The 15,752-nt window shown below is 44.3% G+C and overlaps 1 protein-coding gene across 1 annotated transcript in view; it reads right to left on the bottom strand.

The window, feature by feature from the left end:
• Positions 1–15,752, bottom strand: part of BMP2K (BMP2 inducible kinase) — a 162,805-nt gene that overhangs the window by 63,275 nt on the left and 83,778 nt on the right. The window contains exons 3-5 of the mRNA XM_066574245.1: positions 11,712–11,817; positions 5,880–6,022; positions 2,830–2,951 (exon numbers count right to left, since the gene is read on the bottom strand). Of these exons, the coding sequence (XP_066430342.1) occupies positions 2,830–2,951; positions 5,880–6,022; positions 11,712–11,817 (371 nt within the window). The remainder of the gene's footprint in view (positions 1–2,829; positions 2,952–5,879; positions 6,023–11,711; positions 11,818–15,752) is intronic.

Raw genomic sequence — 15,752 nt, 5'->3', positions numbered from 1 at the left:
CTAAGCTCTGCAAGGTTATAGATACTAAACTGTATAGGTCTCCTCCCTACAGGGTCACACATTTTGGGGGTAAAAAGAAATTATATATATTACATACATACATACATACACACACACACCAAATTATCCATATTTTAGGTTAAATGACCTTATGATGATCCAGTAAAGTGTTTAGATACAATTATTGATAACTAGATATAAAGACACAATTCTAGCCTCTTACAGTCTGTTGGGTTCAGTTCCCAGGATGTGTTGTCACATAGGCCTCTATAGGGACCGAGTACATATTTTCCCTTGGACAAGATATACCGTGTTTCCCCGAAAATAAGACACCCCCCAAAATTTGCAGAAGTCTCAAATATAAGGCACCCCCCGATAGTAAGGCATAGTAAAGTGTGCAGGCAAGTCAAGAGGCCTGTCCCCTGCTGCCATCCCCGTTGTCTCCTACCTCCAGATGTATAGGTAGATCTGCAGAGCTCCCCCTGGTGGCCGGAAGCTGTAATACCATCCCTGCTTACAAGTGGTACAGGAACTTCTGTCTGCAGACAGGTACGTTACTTTACAGCCCTTTTTTTTATGGCTCTGTGTGTCAGGCAACCTGTGTGTGATTCTTAAGGCTGGGTTCTCACAGAGCGTATTTCCAGCGGAAATCTCGCAGTTTGGCCACAGCGATAAACAGCGAGATTTCCGCCGGGAAAGCGCTGCTTCACAACCCACGGCACTCAGCCGCTTGTTTTGAAGCGACCTGGCTGCACGCTTTTCCGTTTCTGTGGCTAGTAAATCCGCACCACAACACCGGCTTCTCCCAGCTTTGCCATGACAGATTTGCTGTCCCATGTGGACGAGATTTCTGAGAAATTTCGTCCACAAAGCTGGCCAATTGAGGGATTAGTGGCCGCAGACGGATTTGCCGCGGCGAAATAAGACACCCCCTGAAAATAAGACATAGCGCATATTTGGGAGCAAAAATTAATATAAGTCCTGATAACGTAGATTTTCCGTGCACATTATTTGGTTGCCATGGTTTGCACGTCTTACATTTTCCCCCTAAATACTACATTCTCCTCTCGATGCCATACAATTTTCTCACAAATACATGTTGGCTTTTGATGTTGCAGCCTGGTACTGAGTGCTAGAATTGTTTCTTTATATCTAGTAATCAATAATTGTATCTAAAAACTTTACTGCATCATCAGAATGTTTTTTCTAAAATATGGATAACTTGTGTGTATAATATATTCCTGTGTGTATTTTTTCACAATACATGCTATGACCCGTCTTGCGAGGATTTGCACATCGCAAGATCCAATTGAAAACAATGGGCTCGCATAAACATGCACGACATATGTAGAGAACATAATCACTGCAGATATAAACACCAGATCAATTTGGTTGTTCGGATTTTTTGGGGTGTTCAAACCGCAGTGAATTTGCGCACACAAAAACATGCAAGAGTGTGTGAAATACATGGAAAAAAGTACCTTTCGGGCGCGCAAACACGTGGCGTATGTGTGTGTCCGAAATGCGTTTATACCCGTGTCAGCCCGGCCTCAGTGTGGATTTCGTCCGTAGCGGTTAGATGAAGTTTTAAAAATCTTATCCACTTTATTGCTATCACTAAGATGCATTCACACAATCATACGCATATTTCAGGCTATGCGCAGCATATTCACGTGCTGAAATACGCAGTGTTTTTCTGCTTGACGTGTGTTTAAAAAAAATGCGCTGATGATCACCGCTCCTGTCACACAGCTATGATAGAGGAGATCATCTTCCAGACTGTATACTTAGGCCTCCTTCCCACGAACGTATTTCCGCCGCGGAAATCCGCTGCGTTGCCCGCAGCTATTAGGACTCACGGTGCGGAATTCCAACGCGGAATTCCGCACCGTAAAATCTCCCGTCCTCTCCCACGGCACTCTCTATTTGCCGCGGGTGTACGCGCGGACGGCTTCCATTGCAGTCAATGGAAGCCGTCCGTTCACGCTATCGATAGCATGAAATCGCTTCTCCGCCTACCGCCGCCGCGTCATATGACACGGCTGGTCACGCCATGTGACGCGGTGGGCGTGTCATGTGACGCGGCCGGCGTGTCACATGACGCGTCATGCGGGAGCGAGGACGACGGATTCGCAGGTAAGTTTGGGGTCCCTGGGGGGCGCCGTGACGGGCTCCGCCGCGGAATTCACGCGGCGGAGCCCGTCACAGCCGTTTGCAGCCGGCCTTAGGGTCTGTAGCTTATTTAGAAGCCTGTATGATCTAATAATAATTTAACTGCCCCTCCCCCCCCTGCATAAAGAAATAGGTTAGCTGTGCTGATTAGTGATGAGCGAGCATTGCCCTTAGCGAGTACCTGCCAGCTCGAGAGAAAAGGTTCGGGTGCCGGTGCAGGGGAGCGGTGAGTTGCGGCAGTGAGCAGGGGGAGCGAGAGATCTCCCCTCCGTTCCTCCCCGCAGCTCTGTGCCCGACGCCGGCAGCTGAACCTTTTCGCTCGAGCGGACAGGTACTCGCTAAGTTCAATGCTTACTCGAGTAACTGCCATTAGCGAGTATGCTCGGTCATCACTAGTGCTGATGCATTGTGGGATAGATAGGAAAGTGAAACCAAAATCTTTCAGCATCAAGACGGGGGCTGATAAGGGGGCTACGCTGCGGGGAAGTGTGATAAGCAATTTAGTGAGGGCGGCTGAGATGGAGAAATGTGTTTTCGCTGGTGTGGCCCTTTAGTTCTCACAGCTATGCAATAATACGTGATGAATAACGCCAATGGGATTTCACTCCTGTTAGGACTGGATGTAAGTTGCACATTATCATTATCTTAGTAACTTACTTCTTAATTTCCTCTTCTACGATGCTCACTCCGTCTTTTTGCGGGTTGAGGAATCGGTTTGTTGCGCTCCCGAAGTCACACAGCACATAATTCCCATTGTCATTTAACAAAATGTTCTCAACCTTAAATGAACAGAAAAACAGACGACTTACAGTCTATGATGCTGGAGTGGGTGGGGGGGGGGGGTAATTGGTCTGCAACGAACATTACATCCAGCGCCTGTAATTATGTCTCCAGGCATAGAATACACAAGGAAACTACAATTAGGAGATGTGTGTCTGCATGCTTATACAACAGATAGCCGCTGGTAAAGTCCTTACTAAGGACCGGCATCAGTCTAAACAAAAGGGATCCGCTTGTTAAGCAGGTTACATTCAGGTATAGAGAAGAATGGCAGAAAGTTAGAAGACCGCTATACGGCTTCCGGGCGTCCCTGAACCACAGTGCAAGCCATTATCTTCAACTGCAGAGAATGTGAAACGAGTCATTCCTCCAAGTGCAATATGATAAGTAACCCAGGGAAGCCCCAATGAGTCCTCTGGCTATCGCTACAATCAGTCATTTGAAGCCCTCAGTGAAGAGCCTATCTTTTTGGTTAAAGGACCAAGTGATTGGAGGCATTGCAAGAGCCATAACTCATTGACAAAGCCGTATGCGGGCTCTTTTTTTTGGGGGGGGGGCAAGTTGTAGGTATTCATGGCACCAATCTTGGGTAAGGGAGAGAGGGAAAAACTTTGCCATTTGTTTTTGGCTTTTGTTTTTACGGTGTTCAAGGTAACTTTCTTATCTGGAAGGCACGATTGGTGCCATATCAAGTTTATATAGATTTTTTTTTCCTTTTTATTCCTTACTGCTTTATCACAATAAAAACACATTTTTAAAAGGAGAAACGATTGAATCCTCATCGCCGCATTCTAAGATCGATAACATTTTTATTTTTCCAGCAACGGAGCTTTGTGAGAGTTGTAGTTTTTATTGGTACTAGTTTAAGGTTCCATTGTCTGGGTCATTACGAATGCACCAATGCCTATTAATGTGGTGCTTTTTAACCCTTTCCAATCCAATTCGTATCCTGGTTTTCCTAGGGGGTTTACTCTTTTTCTGCCATTATACAACAGCGCTATCTGCTGGCTAAAGCCAGTACTGCATGAGGTGACACGTTGGATAGGCTCCGACAGCAGAGAGGCTGGCAATATACAGTAAAAGAACCCAGACGGACATCTTCCAACATCAGAGCTGTACAGCCTTAAATCATAATGTCTTCAGATGTCAGACAGTGGATTGGAAAAGGTTAACAATAGGGATGAGCGAGTATACTCGCTAAAGCACTGCTCGCTCGAGTAATGTGCTTTAGCCGAGTATCTCCCTGCTCGTCCCTGAAGATTCGGGGGCCGGCGCGGGGCGGAACGGAGGGGAGATCTCTCTCGCCCTCTCTCCCGCCCGCTCTCCCCTGCTCCCTGCCGCGACTCACCTGTCGAGCGAGTAGTGCCTTAGCGAGTATACTCGCTCATCCCTAGTTATCAATTGTCTTTGGTATTTAATCTATTTGAAAAGCGGTTTTGTAGTTTATTTAAAAAAAAACAAAAAACATTTTTTGAAACTGGATTTTTTTTACCTTTAAATTAAACTAACAGCCTACTAGATTCCGCCAGAGGCAGGGTATAATAGGTCGAGTTACATGGCAGACATGTCTTTGGTAGGCTTCTGACTGTCATGTGAACCCATTGGTACTCTGATTGTGCTGTGGGGTGCATATTAGTACCAATTAGTAGACTGTATACCATGGGGAGCTGAATTTATTCAGAGGGCCGCCTGCTGTTCTCCGAATAAATTCTCTTTGTTCTGCTGGCGGGGCTGACAGCTGAGACAATGCAATTAGCTGTTATCAGTGGTTCCCAGGCAGAGCACAGCCTGTGGTCCGTCTTATCAGCTGTTCTGCTGAAGGACGGATTTCAAGCCGAACGACGAACTGAACTCTGTCATTCAGCAGAAAACTGAAAGATTGGCACATTTACACACAACGATTATCGCTCAAAAGCCGTCTTTTGAGCGATAATCGTTGTGTCTAAATGGGCCTTTAAACTGCCAGGATCTGATGTTGGAGCAGGAACCTGGCTGTCAGTAGTCAGTCAAGCAACTGCCTTATAAAGATATATACAAAAATTAAATCCCATTAGTGAGCTCAATAAAAAGGCGTATTGGCCACCACTAAAGGGTTGTCGCAATGAGAATCGGAGCTGTTACTGTTTCCCAGAAAATTAAGACCCTGTCTCGTATTCATTTTTGCTCCAAAAGAGGCACTAGGTCTTATTTCAGTTTTCTAGCAGGCTCAGTCAACATCCATAACTCCACTCTCCGGAAGTCCGCGCTGTTCTTCAGTCCTAGCCGCTCGTACATCATTGCTCCCTGGTGACAGGCTTCATAAATCCCGCCTCCAGGAAGCGAAGGCTGTGATTAGTTCTCAAGCGCCAAGCTCAGCCAATCAATGCAGCACTCAATGAACCAATCACAGCCATCATTGCATTGGTTTATCCAGCGATGCATTGACTGGCGAGCTGAGGTGCTTGAAGAACCAACCACAGCCATCGCTTTCTGGAGGTGGGATTTATGAATCTGTCACCAGGAAGTAATGATGTAGTGGTGTAGCTAGGGTTTTTCTTTTCAGGGTAGGGCTTATATTTCATTTGCATGGCTAAATTCATTAATTATATTTCGATGCATGGCTAAAGGTCATTTACTATTTACCTTCATTGGAATGCCACAAAGAACAAAAACATATTAGTCCTTACTCTCACCCCATTTATGGGCTGTCAGTGGAATAGGACAGGTTTCCTTGTAGAAAAAAAATAAACTAACATAACACAAGAGAATTCTCATAAACTATTCAAGAGTTGCTTTGTTATGTCTGTTTCAAAATGTTCCATCGACCAGAATTAACTGAACCTGGCATCATTCCTGGCATTATGAAATCCAACATGTATGGTTCACATGTTAAAACTAATGTCATAAATATATCATCAAACTGGCAGGAGAGTAGATGAAATTCTGACCTTTAGATCCCGATGGACTATTGGAGTTTTGCACTGGTGAAGTCTGGCGACTGCTTCACACGAGTCACAGAATATCCTCAAGACTTCAGCTTCAGAGAATCCGGACTGCAACCTCTGATTCATTTGGTTGACAATTTGTCCAGCTGGTAAATAAAATAGACCCTTATTAAACCATTCTAGTGACCATTCCACCAAGAGCAAAATAGGATACGATGCATAGGTGAGTAGACAGAAAAAAACCTGACAAAAAAGGTATACAGAGATACATTAAAACTAGAGAATTAGAAGTAGTATGTGAACCCTTTGGAATGACATGCCTTTCAGCATCGATTGCTAAAAAGGTCCTTTCAGCATCGATTGCTTAAAAGGTCCTTTCAGCATCGATTGCTTAAAAGGTCCTTTCAGCATCGATTGCTTAAAAGGTCCTTTCAGCATCGATTGCTTAAAAGGTCCTTTCAGCATCGATTGCTTAAAAGGTCCTTTCAGCATCGATTGCTTAAAAGGTCCTTTCAGCATCGATTGCTTAAAAGGTCCTTTCAGCATCGATTGCTTAAAAGGTCCTTTCAGCATCGATTGCTTAAAAGGTCCTTTCAGCATCGATTGCTTAAAAGGTCCTTTCAGCATCGATTGCTTAAAAGGTCCTTTCAGCATCGATTGCTTAAAAGGTCCTTTCAGCATCGATTGCTTAAAAGGTCCTTTCAGCATCGATTGCTTAAAAGGTCCTTTCAGCATCGATTGCTTAAAAGGTCCTTTCAGCATCGATTGCTTAAAAGGTCCTTTCAGCATCGATTGCTTAAAAGGTCCTTTCAGCATCGATTGCTTAAAAGGTCCTTTCAGCATCGATTGCTAAAGGTCCTTTCAGCATCGATTGCTAAAGGTCCTTTCAGCATCGATTGCTAAAGGTCCTTTCAGCATCGATTGCTAAAGGTCCTTTCAGCATCGATTGCTAAAGGTCCTTTCAGCATCGATTGCTAAAGGTCCTTTCAGCATCGATTGCTAAAGGTCCTTTCAGCATCGATTGCTAAAGGTCCTTTCAGCATCGATTGCTAAAGGTCCTTTCAGCATCGATTGCTAAAGGTCCTTTCAGCATCGATTGCTAAAGGTCCTTTCAGCATCGATTGCTAAAGGTCCTTTCAGCATCGATTGCTAAAGGTCCTTTCAGCATCGATTGCTAAAGGTCCTTTCAGCATCGATTGCTAAAGGTCCTTTCAGCATCGATTGCTAAAGGTCCTTTCAGCATCGATTGCTAAAGGTCCTTTCAGCATCGATTGCTAAAGGTCCTTTCAGCATCGATTGCTAAAGGTCCTTTCAGCATCGATTGCTAAAGGTCCTTTCAGCATCGATTGCTAAAGGTCCTTTCAGCATCGATTGCTAAAGGTCCTTTCAGCATCGATGGCTAAAGGTCCTTTCAGCATCGATTGCTAAAGGTCCTTTCAGCATCGATGGCTAAAGGTCCTTTCAGCATCGATTGCTAAAGGTCCTTTCAGCATCGATTGCTAAAGGTCCTTTCAGCATCGATTGCTAAAGGTCCTTTTAGACGGAATGATTATCGTTCAAAAGAACAAAAGTGGACAATAATCGTTCGGTCTAAAGTGAGAGCCAACGACTGGGCAATGAACAAGAATCATTCGCTTTTCATTGGCCGTCCATTTCCTGCAGGCATAAAAGCCTACCGTTGGCTCGTTCACTAGTCGTTCGGTTTGAAAAGCAATTGCTCAGTCCCTCTCATCCTCTTATACAGGGACTAAACGATTCTTGTTTGAATGAGCCAGCGATGCATTTACCTTTCCATGAGAAAGAACAAGTTAGCGGTGACGTCACTCACTCATTCAAATGTAAGTCGGCTTGTCTAAAAGGACCCTAATGAAATGTATTCTGATTATTATGAAATCCTGATTATAGACAAACACAATCTAACTAAACGAATTCCAAATCAATTGTTTGTAGAATACTATATGTTGGCGCTATACAAATATTACTATATCTTTTATTGAGCACACATCCATATTTGAAGAAAAAAAAAAAGTTAGTGAACCCTTAAATATAATAACTTGTAGATTACCTTTACCAGCAAAATCGCATCCACTAAACCTTTCCTGTAGCTACAAATAAGACTTATACAATGCAGAGGAACTTTGGGCCATTCCTCCCTGCAAATGTGTTTCATTGATATTCTTTGAAGATGGAACAATGCCTCTACAGCGCCACCTAGTAGAAGGCAGTATTCCTGCAAGTCAATGTCAGACTTTTTCTCAGACCATGTAACATTGATATGGAAAATAATCCAAAGCCAGAATCTTCTCCAGAAGGAAGAGATAAGCATGTAGAGAGAGACTGCTTCAGGGTTTGGGCCCCTCATCAGTGTGCAGCAGGTTGCTGGCCGCCTAGGTGAGAGGTCTATGATGTGGGTCGGGAAGGCTATGGTTTTTCCTTAGAGAGAGCACCTAGAAGATGTGAGGAGACTTATTAGAAGGCCATTCATGCTCCTCTGGAGAATATGCAAATGGGAAGATGGAACAACACCTCTGCAGCGCTGCCTATTGGAAGGTAGCATTCCGGCAAGTCAACGTCAGACCTTTTCTCAGGCCTTGTAATGAAGGCTGGGAATATAATCAATTACAAATTCCGGCCATTACACAGTGGTTGGAGCGATGTCTTCCTCTCCAACCCAGTGTATACTGGCACGGTCAGCGGGTGCCCAGTCATCTGCAGTTACTGGGCAATCAGCTATGGATGACCTTTCCCGAGAAGAGGTCATCAATAATATTTTCATGGAAAGGGGAGTGATAACTCCATCATGCCCCAAAGGGAAAGACTCTACCAAACTCCCCCAACAGAAGGTTTCTAAACACTTTACACAAGTCCACAACGGAGGTCCCATGGTCCATTAGTTTTACTAATATTTTAAGAAACTATGTAGATAGGAAATCTTCTGGATTTCCTGTTTATTCCCTATGGGTCTGAATGAAGCTCTAGTCTTCCCTGACATTTTTAGTATTTTTACCCTCTTCTCATATTGACAATAGCCTGCACTTATCATGATTGTCTTGGCTTTTACAGCTTTATATCCTTATATATGGAGAGGATATTGTGTTTTGTTATCATGGATGTCAATCTCAGACTTTTTTCCCCTATATTACATTTTTTAGCATGTGTTTAATGTCTTTTTTATACTTTTTATCATCACAGTAATGCATTATTCTCCAATTTGGGTATAAGTACGTCTGAATTATTATTTATGCCTGCATTATGCACCAGCACTTTTTCCTTGGTAACGCATTCTGTTGTTTCTTATGTCACATGGAGTCTTTGGGCCCAGCGTTGCCTGCCATTACTGGAGCACAGTGCTTGGTCTCTTCTATGCTGCTCCTTGCAGGGTTACCCTTCACAGGGTGGTCTTCTACCCTGACCCAGACATGAGTTCTACTGGAGGAGCGCATCACTATTTTCCTTCGTGACGCCGCTTCCGGGTTGCAGTCCGTCACATGACAGCGCGACACCTGCTGCTGGACTGGAACGTCTGGCACGGCCATCTTGCTCATGTTTGCTGTTTGTACGAAGACATATGCCGGTATATAAAGCATTGATTGATCCTCATTAAAGGAAACCCGTTGGTCCTCATTAAAGCACCAGCTGGACCAATATTACTTTTGGGGTGGTTTCTTCCGGGTAGAAGGTAGGGGTCCTTCCTACCCTCGCATACGTGAGTCCATGGTTACTTTTTCTTACATTGCTGTCTCTTTAGTCCATTATTGACTGAGTGCCCTTTCCCTATGTTGCCTTGTCTTTCGAGTCTTTACATCCCGACATGGATACTCTACAGGCAGGCAGGCGATAGTTAAAAATCCCCGAGGCGTGCTAAAACGAAAGCCCTTTATTGTGTATTATGACCCAGTCATCCTCAGTCTTCTAAGATGCCTTACAGCTTAGAGATACTGAGTGGATTTGTCATTTCAGAAACAGTTCATCAGTCAAGATTGTAAAGGCCGGTTCGCACTTTAATATCTCTGGCTGTCATGCCGGATCTCATCTAACACACCTACATAAAAATGCAAAGCAGCCAATGTCTAGTTAGGAGTCTCGGGAATCGCAATAAAGGACAAAAAGAGTTTATTTTTAAAAGGTGCATTTTACATGGTTTGAAAGCCTGATATGTGCTTGTCTGTGGATGAGACCGGCATAGCAAACATCCGCTGCGTCGCCGCTCGGCGCACAGAGCTGCAATGATTGCTCTGAACTCCCAACAAACGAGGACGCTAGCAACGGAGCAGGTAAGTAAATAACTTCTGTATGGCTCATATTTGATGCACGATGTATATTACAAAGTGCATTAATATGGCCATACGGAAGTGTATAACCCCACTTGTTGCCGCGAGACAACCCCTTTAAGTTCATCAAATATAATCCCAGAGGAGCATGCATGGCCTTACAAGCCTCCTCACTCACCTCCTAGGTGCCTCCTTAAGGAGTGATCTTACCCCTCCCGACCCACGTTACAGGCTTCTCACTAGCCAAGCCAGGATCCTATTGCACAGTGATGAAGAGCAAACACCCCGAAACAGCTGTCTGTGTATGGATTCGAGCTTGGTTGTAAATTCCCAATCCCTGTAAAGACCTGTATAAAAGGTCTGACATTGATTTGCAGGGAGGCTGCCATCCAATAGGTGGCGCTGCAGAGGTGTTGTCCAATCTTCCTTATTTGCATAAGTTCATCAACATATGAGATGCCTTGTATGCACAGCCTTCTACAGGTCTTGCCACGGCATCTCAATAGGGTTAATGTCAGGACTCCACCTTGGCCATTCCAAAACACAAATTTACATCTTTTTCTACTATTCTTTAGTTGATTTACTTTTGTGCTGTCCTTATAGTGTCTTATAGAAATGTTGTGATACATCTTAGAATGCATTGTCCCCTCAATGGCCACAAGGATGTCCAGGCCCAAAGGCAGTAAAGCAGCCCCAAGTCATGAAGCCCTCTCCCCCATGTGTGGCAGTTGGGATGAGGTATTGATGTAGGTATGAAGGGTTCTTTGTCCTCCAAACATAATGTTGTGCATTTCTATAAAAAAGTTCCACTTTAGGGCTTATTCATACGGGCAGGAATCTGCAGCGATGCTGCAAGGATAAAAATATCAGCATGTTCTATCTTTTGGAGTTCCCTCGGAACACCATGGCCATTATTGTTTTCAATGGCCCCCCGCCCTCCGGTGGACCCGGTACATAGGTGTATTGCTGCTATGCCGGAAAAAGCTTCTTGAAAAAGTCTGTAGACTGGTGGGGGTCCTGGCAGCGGTTCCCACCAATTAATAAATGAGGCATATACTAGCGATAGGTCATCACATGTAAGAGTGGGAACACTAGTTTAAACGTTTATTACTACTGACTGAACGCAAATGCTTGAATAACATACAAACTCCCAGAGTTGACAAGAAACAATGTCAAAGTTAATGTGTTTTCTCTCCCTGCCCTCCAAAAAAGTGTATGACAGTTTCACATTTTATGTACCTAAAAAAACAAGCCCTAATACGGTCCTGGTGATGGGGAAATGGGAAAAACAATTCTGGATTTTGAAAAGTGGAGATGAATATTGCAAAAAAAAAAATCATCGCTCAAAACAGGCCATGTCCTTAAGGGGTTAATGTTTCCACCGCATTGTATAGAATTCCCTTAAATACTTTCCATACTATAAACCTTGTGGATTACTATATGGCCCATGTAATGTGTGGACTTGAAGTGGGGAAATGTGTGCGTGCTACATACAGAACAGCAGAGCATTGAGACGTGTGCAGCTCCTTCCATGCCCCACGGTAAGGTAGTAACTGATACCTACCTCTGCAGAACTCCATAAGGATGAGGATTTCCCATACGTTATCGCTAGCAGAGTTGATTGCACAGTCTAAATATCCAACAATATTCTTATGGCCGGAGAGTTCCTTCTGCAAAACACACAGAAAAAAACTAAGCAAAGAACATAATATCCGCTGTGAAGAGCAAAACATAAGGCGATGTTCACCTGCATCAACCAATTGTGGTAATCTTGCAAATTGTATCCTCTCGGACATCAGAAGAATTTCTGTTGCAGCGAGAGCCTACCAACAGTGGAAATCTGCACTGGGGATTCCACTTTCCTACTCGTTTTGGGGAGCAGGAAAGGGAATCCCCGCGGTTGAGCGGTTGTGTCTGTGGACGGAAGAGAACAGCATCAGGTGGACCCAATTGACTATGATGGGGTAAGCCCGCTGTCCACCCAGGTGGCTGGCTTTTGGACTGAAGATAGAGCGCTGCATGCAGTGCTTCCTTTTCTGGCATCTTTAACTGGATCTGCAATGGAATCTCTGGTTGGAGGTTCCAACGCAGATGTGAAATTACCCTAAAAATTATTGACCATCTTAGAGGGGTTGTACCAAGACTGCAAGTTATTCCCTAACCATAGCATAGGAAATAACTTGCTGATCGGTGGGAGTCTCATCACTGAGACCCCCACTGATCTCAAGATTGGGGATCCCACGTCCCAGTCCTCCTCACTGCTGGGTTACTGCACCCCCTGCAGTGAGGAGGAGACCGAACGAAGCACTGGTTATGGACGTACCCTAGGGCTCCATTCACTTTTAATGGGACCGCCGTATACTTGAGCAGCAACTGCTTGAGCGTCTCCGCCAGCCCCACTGAAATTGATGTAACGCTGACCGCGCATATTCCGCCAGCACTCCCTTCATACTGATATCACTGATGATGGGGGGGTTCAGACAAGGACATGGAAGTCCCATTATCGAAATTAGCTGGGATCTCAGTGGTGAGAGGTTGCCGATCGGTAGGGGTATCACCAATCCTTGCAAACTTTGTACAACCCCTTTACCAGACAGTGGAACGAACCCAAAGCGCAAGATTTCTGAGGATGCGTGGATCTCCCCACGGTCCCCCGTTAAGTTGGTAATCTATCCAACGATTTCTATGTTGACATTTATAATGATGGTCTTGTAATCATGTATCTACATTAACATTGGAGCTCCATGACATAAAGGAGTTATTACTTGGCATTGGACTCTATTGTAAATTTGTGCATTCAACTCAATAACGCAAATAAAAACGAACAGAATTCCTAAAGCTTCTTCTCAAGGTTTTATAGACACGGCGCAACTTGGCTTCATAGGAAAAAAAGCAAGACCACAAAACACATTCTTCTTCAATGACATCAAGCACAAAAGGCAAATCCCTCCATTCAGCCTCGAGGAAGGATACAAACTGCAGTCCACAGAAATACATGCAGACGTCTTCGTTTTTTTCCTTTTCTGTAACAGTTCTTCTTATTCGGGGGGGGGGGGGGGGGGGTAGTCTGCATCTCATTATCCAGCAATCCCACAACATGTAAATATTGCTTTTTTTCCCCCACATACACAGATAGGACTCTTTATACAATTCGAGGGACCTGTTAACAGGACACGTTTAGTGGAATATATCCTAAACCCACTGTGTGGCCCATCAGGGGTGCGGATCCTACGGAACAGCGCTCTTGTTGTAGGTTAGGGCGGCACGACTAATGTAAAGCTGAGCCAGGTTAAAGGGAGGAGCGATATATATATATCCAGCAAGCTTACAGTAAGTCAGTGTTAAGAGTCGTCATAAGCATCAAGGATTTCCTGCAGGCGTTACAGAAAGGAACAATAATACGTGCAAACATAGATAAGACATGAGATGGCGAAAAACAGGCTTTTAACCCGTTTAGGAGCAGCCACAGTAAATTCACGGCGGCTGGTCCTGGGCTTAGAGCACCGCCGATAGTAAAATTACGGTGGTGCTTTAAGTCTTCTGGCTCTGCAATCAGTCAGAGCCAGGAGCAGGTTATCAGCTGTTGGTGACAGCTGATAACCCGGAGCAGAAGGCAGGAGGGGTTTTTCACCCTTTCTGCCTTCTGCTTCCCCGATATCCAGTGCTCAATGAGCACTGTATGGGCAAAGTGAAAGTAAGATGTTCTTTCACTAAGGGAGCCCGGGGGGTCATGTGACCTCCCGGGATTCCTTGCTACTGCAGAGCTGGAGGGTCATACTAGACCCTGGCAGCTCTGCAAGTGACTAATATCACCACAGGGGTTGCTTGTCCCTGTAACTGGGGCTCCTATGGATGCGGCTCCTATGGACGCCCCAGCTACAGTGGGAAAGTGTCAAATAAAGAAAAAAATAAAAATGTGAATGTCCCCCAGAGGTCTTACATGACGTCATGGGGGACATAGATAGTAAAAAACACAATTACATACATAATGCGCTATATGCGCCCTATAAACCAAAACCATACATACTATATATCAAAACGTCGGAAACAAATAGAGAAACCCGTTACCAGACTTTATTTTAGTGTAAATATAAAAATAATTTTAAAAAAAATTATAAAATAAACGATTTTTTTTAGCTTTTTACCCCCAATAAAACTAAAAAAAAAAAAAAACGGAAAAAAAGTCAGTGAAAAAGATATTTTTTTTAAAAAAAACGCCCTATATGTCATTGGAAAAAAAAACGCAGCAAAAATAATTTTGGTAGCTAAAAGGGGGAAAAAAAAATAGAGCAGTAAAACCGCCACATGGGTAAAATCCCTAAAAAGTGTCTGGTCTTTAAGGTACAAAACAGCCTGGTCCTTAAGGGTTAAGTAAAACCCAAGAGCAGCCCATTCAGAGGCTAATTCAAACAAAAAACTAACACATATATAAGTACATCCTCATACAGCATGAATACATAAGGCCCTTTTACACACAACAATTATCGCTCAAAAGCCATCTTTTGAGTGATAATTGTTCTATGTAAATGGGCCCATCTTTCACTTTTCTGTCGAACGATGATTTTATGTTCAGCATAAAATCCATAGTTCAGCAGAAGAGCTGATAGCAGGGACTTCATGCTGTGTTCTCCACGAGGAGTGCCGATAACATTGTCCCAGCTGTCATCCCCACGGCAAAACAAAGGGAATGCATTCAGGGAACAGACCACCCCTGCTCTCTGAATATAGCTCCTGGCGGCTCACACGCATTAATAAGCTACTAAATGGCATTAGTACCGATTAGTAGCTTATGCAAAATGATCAACCAAAAGCCATCTTTTGAGTGATCATCTGTGTGTAAATGGGCCCACAGAGTTAATGGGATTGTGCAGACATCCCCTCCAACATCAGGCATGGAGAGAAGAAGGTGCATGCTGGATGTAGGATGATCCAGCAACTAGTGAGCATCACAAACAGGTCATAGTCTAACTAACAGGACCAGTGCACAATACTTGCTGGGTGCCAGACAAGAGTGCATGTTTGCACAATCTCTTTAAAGGGGTTGTCCAGTTGCAAACTATTGATTGTTTATACTTAGCATAGGTAATCAATAGTAATCAGTGGGGGGAAGGGGGGGGGGGGGTCTGCTGTCATGGACCCCCATCAGCCAGCTGTTCTCTGGTCTGGTGCGCTCATGTCCTGATCCGATTTCTGCATGAAGCGGACAGCTCAGTTCTCACAGTAGTGGCCAGGCTTGGTATTGCAGGCCAAGTTCCCATTGAAATTAATAGAAACTTAAAAGTGACCCTCCGGGCACTGAGAGAAGAAGATGGCCACACCAGATTCTCTGACTACCTGATGCACACTGTACATTAGTTAGCATCATTAGTCCAGCTACGCCTACTTGGATTGAGCAGTGTGTAGTGTCTTAGACTACTAATGCATACTAATGCACAATATGCATCAGGTAGTCAAAAAGCAGTAAGGCCATCTTTGTCTTCCAGGACTGGAGAGTCACTTTAACCTGCAATACCAAGTCGGGCCACTGCTGTGAGTATTGAGCTGTCTGCTTCCTGCAGAAATCAGCTTGCTGCACGTGCACATTGGCCCAGCGAACAGCTAGCTC

This window comes from Eleutherodactylus coqui, chromosome 7 (genome assembly GCF_035609145.1).
Source record: "Eleutherodactylus coqui strain aEleCoq1 chromosome 7, aEleCoq1.hap1, whole genome shotgun sequence".
NCBI lineage: Eukaryota > Metazoa > Chordata > Amphibia > Anura > Eleutherodactylidae > Eleutherodactylus > Eleutherodactylus coqui.
This window is presented reverse-complemented; position numbering and strand designations above follow the sequence as displayed.